This window comes from Diadema antillarum, unplaced genomic scaffold, assembly GCF_040938485.1.
Source record: "Diadema antillarum isolate AM-2024a unplaced genomic scaffold, OU_Dant_1.0 scf00000110, whole genome shotgun sequence".
Taxonomy (NCBI): domain Eukaryota; kingdom Metazoa; phylum Echinodermata; class Echinoidea; order Diadematoida; family Diadematidae; genus Diadema; species Diadema antillarum.
Window position 1 is genome coordinate 1,854,822 of NW_027270999.1, and position 22,973 is coordinate 1,877,794.

General features: G+C 38.4%; 2 protein-coding genes across 2 annotated transcripts; one reads left to right on the forward strand and one right to left on the reverse strand.

Annotated features, from left to right (window-relative positions):
- Positions 1-5,093: 5,093 nt before the first annotated feature.
- LOC139719439 (deoxyhypusine hydroxylase-like) lies at positions 5,094-8,313 on the reverse strand. Its single transcript, XM_071630853.1, has 4 exons — positions 7,950-8,313; positions 6,843-6,919; positions 5,989-6,241; positions 5,094-5,440 (listed from the first exon to the last, which is right to left on the reverse strand). The coding sequence occupies exons 1-4, from the start codon at positions 8,224-8,226 to the stop codon at positions 5,094-5,096; spliced, it is 954 nt and encodes a 317-aa protein (XP_071486954.1). The 5' UTR covers positions 8,227-8,313.
- Positions 8,314-9,725: 1,412 nt separating this feature from the next.
- LOC139719395 (mitochondrial ribosome-associated GTPase 1-like) lies at positions 9,726-19,770 on the forward strand. Its single transcript, XM_071630813.1, has 11 exons — positions 9,726-9,875; positions 10,724-10,834; positions 11,515-11,579; positions 12,057-12,161; positions 12,897-12,986; positions 13,719-13,866; positions 15,113-15,174; positions 15,820-15,916; positions 17,780-17,861; positions 18,796-18,902; positions 19,676-19,770. Exons 2-11 carry the CDS (start codon positions 10,750-10,752, stop codon positions 19,768-19,770), a joined length of 936 nt encoding a protein of 311 aa, XP_071486914.1. The 5' UTR covers positions 9,726-9,875; positions 10,724-10,749.
- Positions 19,771-22,973: the final 3,203 nt, after the last annotated feature.

A 22,973-nucleotide genomic window follows, 5' to 3' on the forward strand; every position in this document is an offset into this window, starting at 1 on the left:
TCAGCCTGCGATGGAACTAACAATAGCAGTGTCTGCCCACGGGTTTTATTGTGACGTAGTTCCTAGAATATTTGACTCCATTCTTTTCTCGAGCACAACTGGTTTGCTTTTGACACGACCGATTGAGTTTCAGTCCGGGTCCTTCTGGTATGAAAATAATTCATTCATCAGAATGTCTCCTTAGCCATCTTAAAGGCATAAAAATACCATTTGCAGATGAAACAAACACCCAGCATTAGTGCTTCAAAAATAGTTCTAAAATGTGTAGGAACAACCAATGCAAAAAAAAAAAAAAAAAACTGAATCAGTTTAATTGGTGCTAAGTTTTGTTAAATACACAAAATGTGAACAATTGTTATAATAAAAATGTTTCCAGACTAAACCGTCAACAGTTATGGTTTATTGAGAAAAACAGTGATATCTCCTTATATTTTCGGCTTTATTTCAAAATGTTTATATGGTAGGATGTTTTATGACACAACTAATCTATACATATGCATCAAATATGATATCTTGAATTTTTTTTTTTACTGCTTCCAAAGGTAAACATGCAGGACCTTTAACTCGGTGCAAGTTTTACTGCCCCAAAACAAATCGTGGCAGTCAGATCAATGAGAGAACTGGGGAGACAGTCATATTTTAGAACATCTTTGATAACAGCAGAACGCATATCGAGTATTGGCCGACTCGAGTCACCCCAGCCGTAGTCACTTTTACGTTGATGATCCTGTACTTTTTGGTGAGACAAAATTTTGAAACATAAAAAGCTGTCGGGATGGCCGGGGAATTGGAAAAAAAATGAGATTGAGCGCTCACAGCTACTTATGTTAATAATATCGACATAAGTTCCCGGTATTTTCCTTGTTTCATTTATAAATTTTCGAAATGTGTATACAGCTGTGCCATATTTTCACGATACTCAAGAAAGTGTAAAATGGTGCGAAATATATTTTGATACTTGTGGCGCAATGAGAATGAATAATGTACATTTATGTCTCTCAACTAAGAGAATAAACACATTAAAGGGAGAGAAATGGTCATAATCTTATAGGAATATATTCGCCTACTGTAAAAGTCATCTTACACTGGATTATATTTGTCCACGAGTGTTTCACCTTCCTCTGAGAGTAAAACCAATTCACAAAATGGCAGGTTCTTCATGCCTAAACATTACTGTTTCCAGCGACATTCTTTATTTGCACTCCCACCCACTCATTCTCTAAAACAACCATTTAGACGTGTAACTGTACGTAGATCTAATCAAACTGCAATTCAAGCATATTGTACTCTCGGTCTACTGGGCATAAGGCACGCAAATGACTATTATAGACTGATGATAATTATCTCAGTCGCGTGGCCACTAACAGCCGCTACCTATGAGTATTTTAACGAGTGCTATATCTACAGAAATGAATATTTGAATTAAGTGAATGTTCATATTCCAGTGTTAATATTATCAGTTGATTACTTAACTTGACAATTTACGAGTACAATGTATTCGTTCTTCCCATTTGACTCTCAACGCTCGACACAGATAAGGCATATTTGTGCGACGCCCAGCTCACCGCCTGGGAGTGCTCTACCCGGGTGTTCGAACTACAATGTACATACATGTACATTTACTGTTTCTTATCTTACTGATCATACGTCGCAGAGGGCAGTGTACAACTTATAAGCTGTAAAGCTGTGACTCGGTTGTTGCAAAATTCCCTGCAATTCCAAAGGACATATTTTTTCGTGTTCCTTTCCCTAGTGATTATTTGGTAATGTGCACGGGTGTTTGCGTGTTTGATATTCACATAGAATCCGAGTATGACGTTACGGATGTCTGTTTGGTTTTTCACTATGATCAAACTAAATACAATTGTAACTTGTTTTGTGCAATTTATATTCTGTCTTGTAAACACATTATTGATGTGCATTTCCATTACATTCCATATCATAACTGGTCTCTATGTCTTTCTTCGGTCAGCATCTCTCTCTCCTTACAAAGCAGACGTTAAGCAGCCATCTCTACTAAAACTCGAGGGATGTATACATGTACCTATTATCCTCTTCTCTATAATGTCACTCTCATTATGTTTTGTTTGTTTGTTTTTTTTTTTGTGTGTGTGTGTGTGTGTTGTGTGTTCTACTACACAGTATTCAAACATCACTGCATGATAGGTTGGAGGGAACATACTTTGTCTCTTGTAAATCACCTCAAATTACATTTCACCAGCAACTTGTCAGAACCTCAACTCTATCAGTGATGGTATGACAATGTAGTCCAATTTAAGAAGAGTACATTTAGACTGCAAATACATTGTCCATGTACTACACGCATTTGCACTAACAGCCATATCGAGTGATTCAGTTGAGTATTGACATAACTTTGTTATATTTGCCCTTTTTCAGAAAGATTCTAGATACTTAGTATAAAATCTAAAAAGGGGTGAATAAACTCATCTCAAACACCACTCCCCGTTCAGCTGTTTGCACTTTGAATTTGATGTGACCATCTTTACACATTTTTTCCTGAATATGATAAAATGCAATAAAAATTTGCTCTCCCAAAAGGAGACCCTGGAAAACCAAGTACAGGGGAAACTCGGTATAACGAACACTGCTATAACGAGATATCGGTTATAACGAGGAAATTTTCTCGGTCCCAAATTTCCTTCCACACAAGTCTATGTAAAATGCTACTCTTATAGCGAGATCGGCTATAACGAAATAACTGCTATAACGAGATAAATGTTGTGACTTTCAAACAAAGAAAAACATAGTAAATCAAACCTGCTATAGCGAGGTAAAGCAAAGTGCCTTCGGTAAAGCTTTACTTCGCCTGTGCTATCATCTTCCGAGATTGTAAAGCTTGATGCGCCAAAAACTGTCTTGTACACACATAATCATTTTCTTCAATGCACTCCAGCTAGCACTGCATGTTGTACGTGTGAAGTGTGTGTGTGCACGCACACTGATACATGCAGAAAATGTGGTGGGACGGCCATATGTATACATGACATCATCATGATGTTTGGCAGGTGTGAGGCAATCTGATGCTGTGATTGGCCTTCTACTAAGGGAATTCCCCGTCTTCACACACACGCAGTCATAATGTACATACAGAATGTGTCACATACACACACAGCATTGTGCAGATCATATTCAAGCTTTCCACACAACACACACCCATACGATAACCATGCACATACCAATCCACAGACGATCTTGATACAATCGCAAGCTATATAAATTTACAAATTCAAACATCTACAATTAATAAGAAACACATTCTTGGCAAAAACATCTTCTTACCCATAAAGGTGAGTAATTCCCTCACACACAATATCAAGTTTTCAGTATTGATTGAAATATGATGGGTAGTCCCACATGTGCAAATTAATGTCATTATTTTATGCCTTCTTTTATGCCTACTGATATAACGAGATATCGGCTATAACGAGGAAAATGACTCGGTCCCGACCATCTCGTTATATCGAGTTTCCACTGTATTAGTTCCCTTCTCTGATATTAAATACTCAGAAAGAGATAACACTAGCGTCAACAGAAACAATGTCTCCTGCAGTCTATAATATATAATGTACATAATTACATCATATGTGTATTCGTATTCATACAATAACAAAACATTTATATGCAAGCTTTTATATATGCTAGCTCAACACATAAACACATACATTACACACAAGGAAATTAGAATACACATGTATTTATTATTCATATTAATCATGATAATAATTTGCATTTGTTAGCTCAAAGAGCTTCAGGGACAAGTTTCAAGACATAATGGATGGAGTACAACAAAGTACAGTGCACTTCCGTTACAACAAACATGATTATAACGAAATTCCGGTTACAACAAAGTAAACATTATCCACTCTAAATATTTTTATTGTTAATTGTTCAGTTATAATGAAAGGAAACTGCCGGACCCGACGATTTCGTTATAACGGGAGTCCACTGTAACTCCATAAATGTAACACAAAATCAGGTTCAACAAGGAGCTCTTACATGAGTATTAAAACTGAGAAGCACGAATGATTAGGTTACCATCTCTCTTGATAATGATTAGTTTGTTTCACCTGGGTCAAACATGCAAGGGATATACTGTACATAAATGATCAGGATCTCAGATGGAGACGGATTGACAATAGGCAAATGATAGAACGTGCACTATTAACCCATGGCAGACAGGCTGATTTTGCTACAACACGCATCTCCCATAGACACCTGCCTGAGTAGGAGTATACTCGGGACTCGTCTTTAACCGGATAACTAGAAGGCAAATTACTGAAATCATTGAGGTTTGGTGAAGTCCTGATGAAATATTTCCTCATGGTATTAAAAGTGAAAAGTAAAAGTAAACTGTATGTGTCATACACTTTGTAAAGGTTTCATTTTGCAAATATGCAAGACTGGCATTCATAAACTAACAAGACAACATAGTGCTGCTTCCTGCAATATAAATGGAATATGTATTTGACATTCATATTATAGTCTTCAAGGTCAAAATTGCCAACTTTGCTCCTTGAACACTGTTTGTTGTTGTTGTTGTTGTTGTTTTTATTTTTTGTCACCGGGATTTTCAGTTACCTCTGAACCAATGCAAAATTGTCTATCATGTTTCAATTATGAAATACATCATGTAGTTAAATGCTTAAAAAGTATTTAACACGAGGGAATATTTCACTTTCCAAGCAGGAAAGAGCAACTCTTGAGTATCACACAGTACCTCGTAGTTTACTTTTCTCTTTTTTCTTGCTATGGTTATAAAATCATCAAAAGATTATAACACTTGTTTGTGTCTAAAACATATGACTATCAATCTATCCAGGTTCACGCAATCATGGTGATATACTTAGGCTCTCAGTTAAACATTTCAGGAGAATGATATGACACTTTCAATACTCACCCATTTCCTTCAGATGGGAAGGTTTAAAAGGACTTTCAAACAATGATTGAGATTTGAATTGTATGTTTCAATTTCACTTTGCATCAATTTATAATTTATGCCAATTATCTATTTGATGAGTATGTGTTTGATTTTATAGGTATCAATTGTCCTGCGATGTTGAACAACTGTCTTGCTATAACTCAATTTGTTTTGGTGCAGTCTTTGTTTCTGCCTCTAGCTTCTTGAGGGTGTTGGCATACTGGAATTCTTCACTGTTCTCATGCTCACACATGTCCAAGGCAATGATGCAGCTCTCCCTCACAACACGTTCCTTGTCCTCCAGGTAGCCTTGTAGCATCTCAGAGGACCTTGGTCCAGCCACTGAACCCAAAGCCTCTGCACATTCATGCCTCACCATGGGGTCCTCCGTTGCCATGGCGAGCTGTGCCTGTAGGTGAGGGATGCTGGCCTCGTGCTGCATCTGACCCAGGACATAGGCAATCTCATGACGGAAGAGGGCACTGTCGGTGCACTTCAAGCCTAAGGGGATGGCAGAGGTTGTGGAGTCAGTGGTTAAAACAATTCTGACACTGTACTCACACATTTCAAGACAACTGTATTACACTTGTTAATGCAAAAACATAACATACAGAATATTTTTCCACATTTTATAAAATCCAGAGTTACCTCTTTTTTTTTTTTTCATTTGAGTTTTTATTCTCAAAACTGTTATTCTTACAATGTAAAACATCAGTATTTCTGTCAATACCCCTATCTACATGTAGTAATTATGCTCTGTGCAGTGCTTGAAGTGCATGTATCAATGTATCATCTGGCTCTTTATCAACATTTGGTAGTTTGACAAACTAATTCTTATTGAAAAGAACTGCCTGACACCATCAAATATAATTTGGCTAATCTCGTGAATAAAGGTGCAAAGTGACTTTGATTACAGCTTTCAACCTTGTCTACTGAATTATTATCTGATATTCTGACTATAATAATAAACACAAGGGAGATACATGGTCCAGGACATTCATATGCACTGCCACATGAAGAACAACACAGGAAAGATGATGAAAACTCACCATCAGCTAGGGCGATCACCGACTCCTCATCATTGCGATTCCTGAGGGCAAACATAGCCCTGTACCTCTCAAACAGACTCCTGCTTGGATCTACCAGAGTCTTTCTCAGCTCCTCCACACCCGTCTCCACTGCGGGCGGGGCGGGGTCCACTGAACTGAATGGGTTTGCCTTCAGCTTGGACTCCTCTAGCGTTCGGTCTTCACTCCTTAGCCACTGTATCCGTTGGATTGCTAATTGGCATGTTTCAGCAATCTGTATTATATACAAAAAAAAAGAAAACAATTACTGAGTGAACAGTTATTGCAAAAAAATACAGGTACAGACTGTGTCCTTAATATTAAAAGCTGAAGGAGAACATGTTTTCCTTATTGTGAAACTATGACTGCCTCCAACCATCTACTAGTACATGGTACACATCAACATATCAGATCTGTCATTGGAATATTTGTCTGTCTTGCTTCCATGACTCTGGATATGAAAATGCATATTGACATGATTCCATGTTTGTAAATGATGAAAGAGGACAAAAGTAAATGCACATTGTACATGTACAGTTGAAAAAAAGTTACCAAAAACTTCAAGGACGTAAAACCTCTTGCAACAGTTGCAAGATAATCAAACTTTATGTAGCATGGACACTTTAGAGGAGGAAATTGATTTACTATACAGCAAGATCTAGTCAAATTTGTACTGTTCATGTGAGTCAACTGGTTAAATCAAGTGGTGCATAGAAAAACTTGTGGAACAAACAGACCACCTTTGAAAAGCAATTTTCAAAGTGGATAAAGGCAGACCAGAGTTCAGAACCAGTCATAATACCAACTTTAAGTAAATTGACAACGCACAATTTTACCTCCTGTATTGAGTCAGCCTCATATTCTTTCAACACATCTAAACAGTCTGGGGATCCAATTGCTCCTAATGCTTCTCCTGTTTGGAATGAGAAAGTACAAAGTATACATGATGTTTAGTGCCTAGCATGAACTGATTGCATGAACTCATCTGCCTGTCCCTGGTCACTTGCAATGCCACAAATATGTACAACAGTAGAAATATGAACTGTGAAAGCACTGCAAATTATAATTACGTTTGTAAAAAACCAAAACAAACACAAATAACAAACAAACAAACAAACAAAAACCTACAAATTTTCATATCAGTGAAAGGTATTTCTGAAAAATCATCATCAAAATGTTAAAAACTGATGAAAATTTTGAACATGATCATGCTATCATATTTAAATATCTCCATTAAGATTGGTTTGAAATTTTTATGATAGTCATCAGCTAGTAAAAAGTACACAGATTTGTTAAGAACCTGTCAAAGTGGTTGATCGATCAGTTGACTTCAATAAACACATGTGAAGTGGTTCACCCCATCCCCGTTACCACCCCCACCTCTCTCTCCATGCACACATTTTTTTTTTCTACTCTGTCTAGGGATCATACACCATCTACTCCAATTTTAAACATGTACATCTAAATGCTTTTCACATACAACCACTCCTAACTCGATCACTGCATCTGCACGTGCACACACAAGTGACAAATGGTAGTCTGACAGGCAACATCATCACTGAAAGTTGAAACATTGAAACATTTGCTGCTAGAATGACAGCTCGACAGTTGAGATAACCGCCTTCCCTTCGCTTCACTGCGCAGGCAGGCGAGGCACATTCATAATCATGGGTTGACTGGACAGCGACGTGGTGGGGTGCAGATCGCGTCCGGCTGCATCATCGTGATCATGTATGTGATGTAGAAGTGACAGAACGCCTATGAGCTATATGAGTGAGATGAGGGTCGAGGGCCAGCAAGGGTCTATATCTTCCCATTTGGAAAACTCCTAACACAAAACGAAGCGTCTGGGACTACACAATCGCGCAGATCGCAACTACCACTGCCACAAGCACTACAAAGTACACCATCACCTATCGAACTGAATTGTTTTTAAGTCTTACCAGCTTCATGTCTGACGATAGTCTCCTGTCCCACATCTCGTAGCACACTAGTAAGGATCGGAATGGCCTCTTTATTTTGCATTTGTCCTAAACAATATGCACTTTCGTGTTTGAGCAGGGCAGACGAGTCCGAAAACGACTGCCCTATGCACTCAACAGCAGCTGTTTCTCCGAGATTTTTCAGCGTGAACAGAGCACGAAATCTTTCCGATAGCTGCTGATTTTCATCATTCAGGACTGCTCCTATCTTCCTGATATGGTCCTCGTCATTACCCATGATGGTGGAATCAAGAATACGGAGTAAATCTGTGGTAAAAACTCGAAACTACGCGACGGTGGGTCAGTTCACTGCAAGTTTCCGTGATCGTCACACTGAGTCTGTTGCATGTGGTCGTCGTCGGGGAATGAATGATTCAGATTATGTCATCCTCCTTCAAGACCCCTAGCCGTCTAAGATAGTGAAAAAATATATATTCACTGAGCATGTACTGGGAGGTGACTCACGTGCACCTCGATCCCTGAAGCAGGGATCCACAGCACCCCACCCCATTTTCCCCATACAGATTAAGAAATTACACTTATCGTTTTCTTTATAAATTCCCTGTCAGTGATGTCTATACTGGTAGTTGGTACGTATGTAGTGAGAAAACATGAAAAACCATGAACCACAGTTAGTTAATCCAGCGAGGTGCACCTCCCTGGTTAATCATTTCACGATTACAGTATTTTTCATTAGGCCTACCTAACTAATTATTGCTTTATTACCAAATTCCAAAGGGTCTAAATCGAAATGTTTCCTCATGTTTGTTATATTGTCATTATCATTACTGTTTTTTAAGCAGTCAATTGGTGTCCGTTTGGAATAGCCTTCCTCAAAGAGTGATCGATTCTGCCTCAATCGATGATGTTTAAGATCCCCCCCCCCAAAAAAAAAGAAACCCAGGGGAAATAATGGTGAACTGAAATGTGATAGATATTTTAGAGATTTAGGTTTAGGAGTTAAAGATATTTTTTGTTTAGATGTATTTATGAAAATATACCGATGGGTTGGAGGAGAAATATGAAAGAAAAAGATATTTTGGAAATTAATTTTATTATAGGAGGGAAAACAATTGATATTAGCAATTTAAGATCAAAACAAATGTATTTGCAATTTCTTAAGGAAAAAGAAAGTGCAGTATCGATTTTTGATAGAATTAATCAAAATTATGGGTTTTCTGTTAAGGAGACATAAACAGGAGCTGCGGTTCATTTTTTTTCTTTTTTTTTGTTTTTTTTGTTTTGTTTTGTTTGTTTTGTGTTTTTTTTTGTGTGTGTTTTTTTTTTTTTTTGGGGGGGGGGGGGGAGGGGGGCTGCGTGCCGGAGGGGATCGCTGGGAGTCAAGGGTCCATGGCAGGGCCTAGCCCACCCCCGTTATTCTGTTAATACAAACGGAAAAGTGAGTTTTGTGATTTCCTCTTGGGATTTCCCCCAGTTTTCCCTGATTTTTTGTTTTCAAAATAAAAATGGTAAAGAAGTGACAGTCCCCTTCCATCCTCTATTGTATCGCGGACCCTGATAAATACATTGTATATCGCACAAAAGTAAGGGTTCTAGATGTTGATAGTTTTGTAATTTCAAAGTAAGTGTTCAACGCCAACGCTCCAACAAAGTGCAGCCGCCGCAGCCCCCCCCCCCTTCTTAGATGAACATTTCATCACTAACTTAGGCGTTGTTTCAAAACCGTGCACTGATAAGAGATCACCCCATGAAGAACCACCAGTGTTGCTACAGCTTAGAAGTTCAACGTGTCCATCAGCATGCCGTGATATTTTGGTCACAGAACACATATTTTGCACATCAGCTACCCTCCAACTTATGACGGGCACTTTTCGTTTGTCTCTCAACAAAGTTTGGCAATCTACGGCGAAGACATCATTCGCACTGGTAGGTAGCCAGATCGAAGTCCCTCGCCTCGTCAATTAACACCGTTAGCATGTTAGTAGCTAGCCCGCCCGGACCGTAGGCGTCGCGTTGTGCCCGGCCCGCTGGCCCGTGCCGTGGCTGCAGTGCGAGTCCAAATCGCTGACGCGCTGACTACAGGTACAGTATCTCCGCTTGTGATTACTGTAGTGCAATTGATTGACTAACGTTCAAAAGGGTCATTAATTGAGTAATGACCATCATGTCAGTGCCGCACGCTTTACCAACAGGCACACACTGCACAGTAACAGGTGACTGATGGACGGTTTGTTGAGAACATTTTACTTTCATTGTCAGTGAGTGAAATTCATCACTTTTTGATTGTATTTTAGGACAATCAATCATTGTCACCTAGTAGTAGTGATTGTCTCATGACAGGAGAAGTAACATTGATAAGATTTTTTTTTTTTTTTTTTTTTGTTTAAAGCAAGTATTATTATTTCTGTACCACGGTATGTCCTGTTAGTGTTATGTACACAGGTATCAGATTCTGAGGAAGCGTATCCGGGCAATTACCCCCAGAGGGCAATTACCCCCCGGCCAAATACTGGTTGATGGTAAGGTTAGAGACTAGAGTAAAGATTAGGGTTAGGGTTAGGTTTAGGGTTAGGAGTTTGGGTTAGGGTTATGGTTAGGTTCAGGATTAGGATTAGGATTAGGATTAGGGCCAGGGGAAGGGTGCGGGGTAACTGCCCAGGGGGTAATTGCCCTAGACCCCTGAGGAAGTATTGATATGCAGTGCTAGCTTTAGTAATAGTAAAGTGGATACGGTAACTATTTGTTTTTGTTTTGTTTTGTTGTGTTTTTTATAGAACTATTCAGAGACACTTGAGTTACCATGACAACCAAGCAAGTCTTCAGAGATGCCTTCACCTTTGGACACAAAGAGCTCACCCACTGGTTCCCATCTCATATGGCAAGGAGTAAGTTTCTGTGAGGTCTCACCCTTTAAATCTCACAACCATTCCTATTATTGATTTAAGATATTTTAGCTATAATTCCTATCTAACCTCATTTTATTGCTATTCTAAACATCACAATGTAAGCCGTATATCAATCACCTTTTCGTAGTTGACATTGCTATCACCATTCCATTAATTTATGATATCATCACTATTACTCTTTGTTTATAGTTTGTTTCATCGTATCATTATTATTATCATATGTATTTTTTTTTTTTTTGGGGGGGGGGCAAATATTAAACAATTCAGCATCAGCAAAGTATATAATTGCCAGCGATAAAGATTTTTCCTTTTTTTTTAATTGGGATACAAATTTGTGTATGAATGTATATGTACCCATTTATTTCCTTACATATTATTAATGTTTAGATTGCTTATACAGATAAATCTTCCTACCCATTATAGTTTATTTCTGTATTTTTGTTCATCGACTGTCTTTATTCATTTAGTTACTATTTGTACATGTGCATGCGTAAAGACAGTATGATACTTGATGAAGTTATTTAGAAGACAAATGCTGAAGAAAAAGAAATAGTAGGCTCTATATTTACACATATTCATCCATCAGATCCTTAGAGTTTGTGATTTGTCATTTAGTTGATGATTCAGTAACTATGGGCAAATGTCTCTTGTGTCTTCAGGTTTGAAAAAGATGCAGGCTACGATGAGGAAAGTGGACTGTGTTATTGAGGTCCATGATGCCCGGGTAAGACAGTGAAAAAAAAAAAAACATGACTTCTCACCTTGTAAGTATCCTCATTTTTCAAGAGCCTGGAGGTGCTTTACTTTTATGAATGCCAAATCAGAATAGGAATGCTTTTTGAGTACTCAGTAAAACTATTCTTGTTCATGAACCATTTAGTAAAGTGTTATTTTAGTTGGTTTAGATTGTACCTGAATTGATATGTATTCTAGTTCTGAATTTTGTTTTCAAGTGTACAAGTGTATATACCACTGCAGTGTAATGCCATGCAACTCAGCCTAGCATGAAAACTTTGGCAATGACTGAGAGTTGAAATAATTGCATTGATTACCATGGCAACAATGAAAATACTTTATTATATATTTGCACTGAAATTTTGTTTACAATAATGATAAACTACTTAGAGTCCATGTGTGCATGTTTGTTGTTTAGTTAATACAGACCATGTACAAAAGTGATCACATGATTTTGTTCCCATAGCTACCATTTGCAGGAAGGAACCCAGCATTTAGAGACAGCTTTGGAGTGAAGCCACACCTTTTGATCCTCAATAAGAAAGATTTAGCAGAAATGGGCAAAAGCAATGTGAGTGTTCTCCCATGTCAACAACAAAATGTTGAAATAACAACCACCAATGTCACACTCTAAAGTGTGCATTCTACAAGTACTAGTTGTTTGATTGTCTGTCTATTAACCCGTTAAGGACGAGTCCAGAGTATACTCAGGCAGGTGTATATGGGAAATACGTGTTGTAGCAAAATCAGTCTGTCCTCGATGCTTTAAAGTCAACCTCTGTATAATTATAAAGGAACTGTTTACCTCTTTTTCCTTGTTCAGTTTTAGTTTACACGGGTAAAATCATTCTCATAGGTGAATTGTTACAATATTGACCTCTGATAGCAAAGTTTATGAAGTCTCACCCATGCCATCTATCCAAATGTCACTGGCTGATGTCCTGAGCTTTCCAACGAAATTTTTGGAAGCTGAAATGCAAGAAATAACTTCATATTTCACTGCCGAAGATGGTTTTTAATACCCAAATTGTACTTTCTGCTACTTCAAGACTATTCCATTAGCAAACATGCCTTTGTACCTAGTTATGGGGATTAGGTGAAATAAATAGGTGAAAAAAAAGGAAGCTTGTGATTTTATACCATGATTTTAGGAATGTTTGAAAGACAGTCTGTTGACTCTTGAAGAAAATTGCAAACTATAGACATTCTGTCACTGTAAATTATATCCCCGATGTGAATGGAAACCAATGCGTGAGGTTGAATTCAATCAATACTGTTTTGACTAATATGTCTAATATTCTCCCAGGACATACGGCAGCAGCTGCAGGAAAAGGAAGACATCAGAAATGTGATGTTCACAAACTGCTTACAGCAAAACAGTCCAAGTGCAAAGAAGGTTTGTGATTCTTGGTATCGCCAATACCTTGGTGCTCTGTGCAGAGCAGTATTTTAGATGCATTATGGGATAGCTTAGGGGACAAACTTGCCCAGATTTTTGCTGCGCTGTACTTTATCTAGGGGTATTTTCTTTGGAAGATTTCTTCACTTTCCATCATGTGACCAGCACATTGAAGCCTTGCAGTATTGAACCATGACTCTAGTGACCACAAATTAGTCAAATTTTGAAATTTTAAACTTTTTTTAAAGGTGAATTCTAAGCAAAGAAAAAAAGCAGCAACAAAAGAAAAGAAAATGAAATTGCATTGAATTGCATGGGAAGTGAGACACATGCGAGAAAACCAGAAGCGACAATGGTACTGAGGAATCCCAAAGTGCATCTTGTGTGACAGGGCAGAAGTTTTCTGCACGTTGGCGATAACCCAGAATTAGAGAAGTCCTCGCCAAGCTAAAAAGTTACAACATAAACAGAGGGTTTATCAATTAATACACACTTTACACATTTCCTTCTATTAATTTCACATCTTTTTTTCATGCTCGTCCATGCAACTTTCTTCACTTGTGATCATCCATGCAGCATCTGTTAATTTGTTTGTGTTAGAAAATTAAAAGGAAATACACAGGAAATAACTCATAATTTAGCCTTTAGACATTTTTCTATGTTTTCAACAGAGCAGAAGCAAAAGCAGAAAACCTGAAGCTGATCAAAATCTTTCTTGCACCCCTCTAGGTTATTCCATCTGTCTTGAGTATCATTGAGGGCAGTGAGAGGTTTAATCGCAACGAGGACCTGGAATTCTCCATCATGATTGTTGGTATCCCCAATGTAGGCAAGTCATCCCTCATCAACGCCCTCCGGAGGATGTACATCAAGAAAGGTCAGAACAACTGCCAATCAGTCTTGAAGATTTTTTCCCTTTTTTGATCAGAAGGGTATAAATATTTATGTATGTGTGCACCTCTTAGTTTCTTTATTTGTTAAATGATTTTCTTATTGCTTATAAATTTGTCTACCTAATTTGTATAGATTTACTCTTTATGTATTTGTTTATTCATGTACTGTCTTTATTCATTTAGTTGCTATTTGTACAGATCATGCATGCATAAAGACAGGACAATACTTGAAGTCATTTTGAAGACAGATGTTGAAAAAAAATAGTATATTTAAGCATATTCATGCATCAAATTCTTAAGGTCAAACGTCCTTGTAGGCTTCAAGATGCATTTACAAGGAATGATTTTACTTCTCTCAGTTGATTAACAATTTTGATTAATGGACAATACTTTTAACAAAGTTCTGTACAGTATTATGTAAAGAAACCTGCTGCACACACACAAAAAAACTTGTATAGCAGTCATATAAAAAATACATACTAAAGTGCAATGCAATACCAGGAAAATTATGACAGTATAATAATGTTTCTTGAATGCTTGAAAATTGTTCCCTGATTACATTAAGCTGATGTAGAGTTTAGAGAAATATTATATCTTAGGGCAAGATGAATAAAGAAAATAATTTTGATTAAAAGGATTGAAATAAAACTCTGTAGATAAGACAAATTTTATGAATACTGAGAAAATTACTATTTGGCAGTCATTACAGTTCTCGAATTTCTGTCTGAAGGGTATTGTGAAACAACCACCTCCATGTCATGACTATTATCATATTTCACTCTTTACTATATTAACCTCTCATGTAGTGTTTTATTCCCTGACTTGACTCAGACAATAATATTTTCTGGACAACCTTTGAGATCAAACGAGTGAAAACATTCATTCAAATCATAGAGATTTTGGTTAAAAAAGAATCACATAGTGTGCATGTATATATTTTTCAAAGTGGAAAGCATTACTTGAGCCATATCACAATAAAGCAATGAGAAGAATTTTGAGTGCCCATTGGACATTATGATGGATCATAACCTTGACTTAGATTATCTCACCATTGGCATTATTTGTCTGGTATACCTCATGCTTTCTCTATCCATGCATTTTGATTCAATAATTCCTTGATTCAATAATTCCAGTCATCACAAATTTTTCTTTGGGTTTCCTTTTAAATTTAGCAACATCAAAAAAATGTACATAATATATATATATATATTTTTTTTTTTCCCCAAAAAGGAAAAGGAGCTAAAGTTGGCCGATTGCCAGGAGTGACCAGGGCTCTCATGAACAGAATTCTGGTGAGTTGATAGATACCTCTTAGGAAGGAATGATAGAGATTAGATGATGATCAATTACCCTTGCACTTGTTAGGAGTTTGCTATTTAGATGAAGTGATGATGCATTTTCAGTTAAATCAATTCGCATATTTGCTTGCAATACAGATTATTCCCATTATCAGTCAGTCCTCGGGAGCGACATCTTTTTGTTTTATTTTATTGAAATTTCATTATAGCCAAACAATAAAGTATGTACATGTCAGGTATAGACAATAATTTGGGTTCTTGGATATTTACTTTGTGTAAGGCGGGCTTTGTTATTTAACTGTGTTAGTTGTAACAGGAGTGCACTGTATCTGCATGTTGACACAGAACCTCATATTTTGTTCTTACAGTGGAGTAACAGTGTATCACACACACACTTGAGGTACTTGACAGATACGACGTTAAAGAAGTGATCTGCAGAAGCATATGGACGTATGTTTTTCTGTGGTTTTCATTGTGAGTTGTAAGTGGGGATGGTTTTACAAAATAATGTTCATGATAATTGTAAATTTGTGTCGCTGATTTCTTTTAAGTGTTCTCTGGGAGTGAATTTTCCATATAAAATACAATCTGCTATCCTTACAATGATATGTTTGCTGCTTTTCTTGACCACAAATGCAGGTGAGCGAACAACCCAGAGTGTGGCTTCTAGATACACCTGGTATAACTACACCTTACATACCCAACGTGGAGGTTGGCATGAAACTAGCAATGATGGGTGAGAATTTGAACAAGTTTTTGATATAATGTATTTTTAGCCATGCTGGAAATTTGGCAAGATTAACTTCTATACTTGCATTGAAATGAGGGTGAAATGGGACAAACGTAGCAAGAATGTTCTAACTGTTTCAATTAGGGAGTGCACAGATCATGCTGCAATTCTATGAATGCAGCTGGTATTCAATTCAATCTTTACTTCCGATTCAATATATAATATACAAAAATAATAATAATAATAATTGTTTTGGATATAAACTCCAAATTTTATTGTCCAAGAATGGAAATTCTTTTTGCCCAATTGATCGTGGGCCCGGCAGCCACTGAGCAGCGCCAGATCGACGTTGCTCTAACCTTTTCAACTGTTGAACGGCAAACAAGGTAGCAGCAACTCCCATCTTTTAACGTCTTTTGGTATGACGCGGCCGGGGTTTGAACCCACGACCTCCCGATTGTGAGGGCAGCCACTCTACTCACTGAGCCAACACATCGGTACATGTGAATATGAGAAAATTGTGCAAAAAGTGAGTTTAAAAACAATGGAAACGACAACAAAACAAGGCGAGATTTTGATAAAGACAAAAGAATAAAAAACCACATCGGGAAAACAGATATCACAGGTACATAAAGAACAGAAACTCATGTGAACATTGTGTGTTTGGTTGATCGGAAAATGGTATGCGGGTAGAAAGCCAGAATAGGCTTGTTATGTTGCACATACTCCACGTTATAATCATTTAAAAATTACTTAAAAAAACAAATATTGTTGAAAAAATGATAAGATTGGTAAAAAATAAGTATTGTCATATTCTCAAAGAGAACCTGCTATTTGACTTTGAATAGAGTGCCATGATCATTGTTAGTTGTGTATTATTATCCAGCACCAAGCTAGATTTGGCACTTGGTTACTACTGTAGTAATGAGGCAATTAAAAGGATGGTTGACGCTGTGTCTACAACATATAATGGTCTGCTAACAGCAAGTCATGAAAGACAAGATTACATGGTGGATTCTTGGATGAAATCAGTGGCAAAACCCAGTCATTCAACTGAGGAATCAGATAAGCACCTGTCACAAAATGATCATTATTATAGATGAAAGCTCATCTTCCATCCCTGTATGATTTTTGCATTGGTGCTTTGTCTCCACAATGAGATAAATGCAAAGTAAAACAATTTTTTTAATGGGTATGTGATTTTTGTCGTTTTCTGCAGTACTTTATAATATCTGTGATATCTAGCAGGTATAGTGCTTCATATCAAACTCTTGCTTTCACAAAAATGTCAACACATTATGCTCTAGTCACCACACTTCTGTTTGATGCAGCCAACATGCAGACTATGCAGCCTGTTGACTTGAGGCAGATAAAGTTAGGGCCAGTCTAGCTTGCAGGCACAAACCCTTGTTGGTCATAAAGGAGTCTATGCCAATACTATTATGCACTGGCACTGTCCCATATAGGCCCTGTACTGTAGCCTCTCCCAACGAGAGAGAGGCTGCAGTGCCAGCGGTGGGAAGCATATGTTGGAGCGATGTTCAGCCGAAGATATGAAATATGTTTTAGGATTAGGGTTAGATTTTACTCAGTTTATTACCCTAGGACAGTGAGAACAATGTTACCCTAACTCTAACCCTAATCCTAAAACATTTAATATCCTCGGCTGAGCATTGCTCCAGCACATGCTACCCCAGTGGTGCATGTATTAATTAGTCTTGGCACGGACTCCTTTACAACAAACAAGAGTTTGTGCCTGCAAAGTAGGCTAGTCTGTTGTTGCAGACTCAAATGACTTGGTCAACAATGATTTAGATTATGGGAGTTCGGGAGTTAGAAACCAATATTGATCATTACTTCTTCATGCAGGAACGTTACAGGACCATATGGTTGGTATGGACATGATTGCAGACTACATCCTCTTCACATTAAACAGCATGCAAAAGTTTGAGTAAGTTTCTGAATTTTGAGAGATTTTTTTTCCCGTTAATACCTTATATCGTTAGGTAAACATTATGAAAACAAGCAAACCAAAATCATTGCATGATGCTGTATACGCCATTTATTTTGCGTGGTTTTTATCTTCTCAAATTTTTGAGTCGCATGCTACCCTTAAATTTAACAACATACAAAAGTATTAACTCTGATCCTGGCATAAATGCAACCTGTACACTGTATCCCTACATTTCTCTATTCATTACTGTACTCCATGATCATGAATTCAACCCCTAGCAAAATTATCAGAAAGTCCCGATTTTCAAAAATTAGTTAATTATTATAGCATATACAGTAATTAATAAAGAAATATCATACTTAATTTCTTTTTAACCCGTTGAAGACGAGTATACTCAGGGGCAGGTGTCTATGGGAAATGCGTGTTGTAGCGAAATCAAACCATCCTCAATGGGTTAATGTGCAAGCATGTATGTGATATCATTCAATTTTGCTGTTCTTGTCAAGAAAACTGATTGATGTTTTCTGAAGTTGTTATTTCAATAGAAACTGATGTATGTGTCACTTCAAATGTATTTTGAAAATAACGAAATGTGAAATATTTGATATAATATTTAGCACAGTGGTGTTTTCCTTTGCAAAATCATATCCAAATATGAGAATGTATTACTGACAGTATCTATATAAAGACCTCGTGAATAAGATTCACACCAAAATGGTTCTACAAGTGGACAGTGTCACAAACTGTAAAGTATAATGTGGATATCTTGAATGGAATATGAAAATGTGGTCATTTTTTTTTTCCAAGGGGGAAGAATAGATGATGGGAATATCTATATCACAGTTGATGAATCCATGCAGAAAAAGCTCAGTAGTGATAGAAGAGTGCCCTAGAGTTCATTGCTATCATGTGTCCCTCTCACTCTCTCCAGCTATGTAGATGTTTACAGCCTTTCAGTGCCTTGTGATAGCATCGATAGTGTGCTCAGAGATGTGGCAGTAAAGTTTGGAAAGACAAGGAAGCTGCGGACATATGAGGGTATGTATTACTGTAAGTTGGGAGTGCAAGTGAATGTATCTGTGCACAAGTTTCTGAGTTTTCCTTTCTTTAACCTTAAACCTTGTATTGTTTTATCCCAAAAATATATGATATTGTATGGTCTAGGGTAATGGTAGAAAGGTTATGGATATCAGTATGTGTGATAAGCCTGCCATTACAGGGGCAAGAAAAAAAGGGGGGGGGGGTCATCCTTTTTTTTGGCTCATCAAAAAAAGAAAGGCGGGGGGAATCACAAAACCAATTTATTTCCAAAGGTTTCATCCTTAGATTCTTCCTGTTTTTCAGCCCCCACCCTAAAAAATGTTCTGCAGCCTTTGCATTATATGCATACAATACCTCATGACAAATGCTCTTTAACACGCAGAACTTCACAAACAGCATCCTAATATACAATGCAAAATATATTGCTTTCATAGGAGACTTAATGATACAGAAATTAAAAAAATTAACCCATTGAGGACCAGCTGATTTTGCTAAAACATGTATTTCCCATAGACACAGGCTCAAGTATACTTGGGACTAGTCTTCAATGAGTTAAAAAAATGAAATATGATGGTCCAGAGAAAGAGGAATTGCAATTTTAGTAATAATATTCTTCATCAGACTCATTGTGTATGTGCAAATCGAGTGCCTCTTTCTGGTAAAATCATAAAGTGCATTAGATAGTTACTGAGGGGATTGTGATTTGATAGATAATAACTAAGTTCTTTACAACTGAAAAGCACCCAATTTTATCCTTTTTTTTCGTACAGGATCAAGGACAGAGGTTCTGAACCTTGAGGCAGCAGCAGCCATCTTTGTGCGTGATTTCAGGAATGGTGCGCTTGGGAGAATATCGCTGGATTGAAACGTGGGATCAGAAAACATGAACTATAGTCTCTCAGTGACTCAACACACTTTGAGATGTCTCTGGAAACATTTAAAACAAGTGGCCTTTGCTTTTCTTGCTACTAAGAGGAGACATTTTCCGGCTTTACGTGGCATGAATTGAACTGTCAAATAGAGAAGAGAGAGGAACATGCAGGACAGTAAAGTGGATGGACAAAGGGCTCTAAAACTTAACACCAGCTTTTCCACATCCACCATTTTTTTCCCACTATTTGAATAATTTTTGATAACATCACACCTTCTTCCTTTTTCTGCCTGACTTTGCCATAAAAATCTAAAAAACATCATATTCAACCTTTTCATAATCATTACTGGAGCTGAATCGAACATAAGCAAATGTACTATTTGACTAACTTCCAAATTTTTCAATACTATCACTCTCCCAAAGAAAGTCAAACTTCTTTTCCTCCAGTTGTCTAGGAGGCATTGCATTTTATCCAGCTTATTTTCCCAGTTTGCTTTATATGTGATCTTCTCACTCTCCGAATTGACCTCACCATTCTCTCCCACACCCCGCCCATGTGACTTGCCGTTGGGGTGTTTAAAGTCCAGTTTATTCCTTGATCAAGAAGGTAGTTGTTCACCTTGGACTGGTTGAGGGACTCCAAGCTCTCTCGCAACTATTTTTCTGCGCCCCTAAAATTTGTCCCATTGTCACTCACTATCTTCTCGGGCTTGCCTCTCCTAGCAATGAATCGTTTCAAAGCGTTGACGAAAGAATCCATTTCGAGCAAGTGAGCGACTTCAACATGAACTGCTCTGCTGTTCATGCAGGTGAACAAACAGCCATACCTCTTTACTGTGCCATGGCCTTGTTTTTACCAGAATTGGTCTGAAATAGTCGACTCCTACATATGTGAAGGAAGGCTTGGCTGGTGTAAGTCTGTGCAACGGAAGCTCTGCCATCATCTGTTTCATTCTCGGTGCATTCCTCCTCTCGCACCTGAAACATTTTCCTACAACCTTCCTCACTGCAACTCCTCTCATCACGCAATACCTGGTTTTCAGGGGAGACCACGTCATTTCTGCTCCAGAGTGTCCTTCCAGATGATGGTACAGTGTGAAATGAGCCTCGTAACGTGATGTTCATGAGGCAAGATGACGGGATGTTTCTCATCGTTGTCAAAAGGAGCATTGCTGAGCCTGCCACCTATTCGGACGATTTTGTCTACTATGATTGGATTCAGCTTTTTCAAAGCACAGCCTTTCAGATCCTTGCCATCAAGATAATCACCAAACACACCTCTTTGCACGATTTTGATGATGTCTCTCTCAGCTAGCATCAGCTCTTCTGCTGGCAATGAAGACTTCAACTTTCCATTCTGTTTACCCTTTGCCTTGGCGAGAAACCACCTCTTGTAGCAGAGAAGCCATGCCACGACTCCCTTCAACCCTTCAATTTATTCCATGAAAAATATCTACTGAAGAGATCTTGCAAGTTACCTCTCAGTGAAGTAGCATACACATGGATTTCTTTCTTCACTTCTGGGTCACTTCGTGCAAGCTTTAGCACTTCTTGAGGTGTAGGCCAGAATTTCTATTCCTTCATGAGGAAATCCGGTCCGGTGATCCATCGTTGATTGTTGAGAAGCTCTGATGCTTTCAGACCTCAAGATCCGTCATTTGCTGGATTTGATTTGGTGTCAGCATGTCTCCATTGTTCAGGTTCTGATGCCTTGTGGATTTGAGCAACTCTGTTTGTGACGAATGTCTTGAACCATCTGCATTTACTTTGTATGTACTGAAGCACCACTGTAGAATCGGTCCAGAACACGGTCTCATCGATATTGACTCCCACCTCACGTTTGATGCATTGGTCTATAGTCACTGCAAGGACAGCAGCCATCAGTTGCAGTCTTGGAATTGAAACCACCTTCATGGGTGCTAATCTAGCCCTCCGTAAGACAAACGCACAATGTACTTCACCTGATCTGTCTGTCAGGCTCAAGTAGGACACAGCCGCATATCCAAGTTCAGATGCATCACAGAAGTGGTAGAGTTGAGCGGATTCAAGTTCTTGGAATCCCTCCTGCTTCAGACACCTACTTATCTGGATCTTGGTCAGCAAAGGCAAATCACTCAGCCACTCTTGCCACTGTTTTCCTTCTTCCAGTGAAATCTTTGCATCCCAAGTCGAATCCTATCTGCATAGGTTCTGTAGGAGTACCTTAGCTGGTAGCACGAATGGGGCGAGGAAACCCGATGGGTCATAAAGGGAGCTTGCAACAGACAAAATCCTGCATCTTGTTGCCGGCTTCTCCTTTACCTGGACCATGAACTTGAAAGAATCTGTTTCCATGTTCCACATGATGCCAAGGGTTTGTTGAACTGGTAAATCCTCTTTAGATCTAGGTTCAGCGCTGACTCAACCCTTTCCGACTCAGGAATGGACGTCTCAAGGACGTCTCGATCATTGCAGAGCCATTTTGTGAGTCTGAAACCTCCTTGTGCTTGAAGATGCCTCAGATCTTCCACTAGACTCATTGCATCATCTCGGCACTTCATTGACTTTAAACAGTCGTCAACGTAAGAGTTGTTCAGGACTCAACCCTTTCCGACTCAGGAATGGACGTCTCAAGGACGTCTCGATCATTGCAGAGCCATTTTGTGAGTCTGAAACCTCCTTGTGCTTGAAGATGCCTCAGATCTTCCACTAGACTCATTGCATCATCTCGGCACTTCATTGACTTTAAACAGTCGTCAACGTAAAAGTTGTTCAGGACTCTATCAATGACTTCTTTGTTGAACTGTCCCCGAGCATCCTCGTGCAAACCCTGCACAACTTGGCGAAGAAGTCGCACCAAAAAGATGTACTGTCATGCGATATTCTGTAGGCTCCTTGGATAGGTCACCATCCCTCTACCACAGGAATCTCATCGCATCTGTGTCTTTGACTGAAACCTTGAATTGGTGGAACAGCCCTTGCACGTCTGCAACAAAGGCAACTCGTTCCTGCCTGAATCTTGTAAGTACTCCAGTCAAGTTGTTGGTTAGATCAGGCCCTTGTAGTACTTGATCGTTGAGAGCTGTGCCATGACAGCGAGCAGCGCAATCAAAGACTACTCTCACCTTCACCGGTTTGTGTGGATGCATGACTGCATGGCATGGGAGGTACCACTTCAACTCCTTAGGTTCCTTTGATTTCTTTTCTCCATCGTCTGA

Excerpts from the sequence above, each read along its gene's own strand:
- LOC139719439 (XM_071630853.1), bottom strand. The coding sequence starts at position 8,226 with ATGGGTAATGACGAGGACCATATCAGGAAGATAGGAGCAGTCCTGAAT. Across the intron at positions 6,920-7,949 it reads TATCGTCAGACATGAAGCTG|GAGAAGCATTAGGAGCAATT; the intron begins GTAAGACTTAAA and ends CATTCCAAACAG. Across the intron at positions 6,242-6,842 it reads AGGCTGACTCAATACAGGAG|ATTGCTGAAACATGCCAATT; the intron begins GTAAAATTGTGC and ends TATATAATACAG.
- LOC139719395 (XM_071630813.1), top strand. The coding sequence starts at position 10,750 with ATGACAACCAAGCAAGTCTTCAGAGATGCCTTCACCTTTGGACACAAA. Across the intron at positions 15,175-15,819 it reads CTCTCATGAACAGAATTCTG|GTGAGCGAACAACCCAGAGT; the intron begins GTGAGTTGATAG and ends CCACAAATGCAG. Across the intron at positions 18,903-19,675 it reads GAAGCTGCGGACATATGAGG|GATCAAGGACAGAGGTTCTG; the intron begins GTATGTATTACT and ends TTTTTCGTACAG.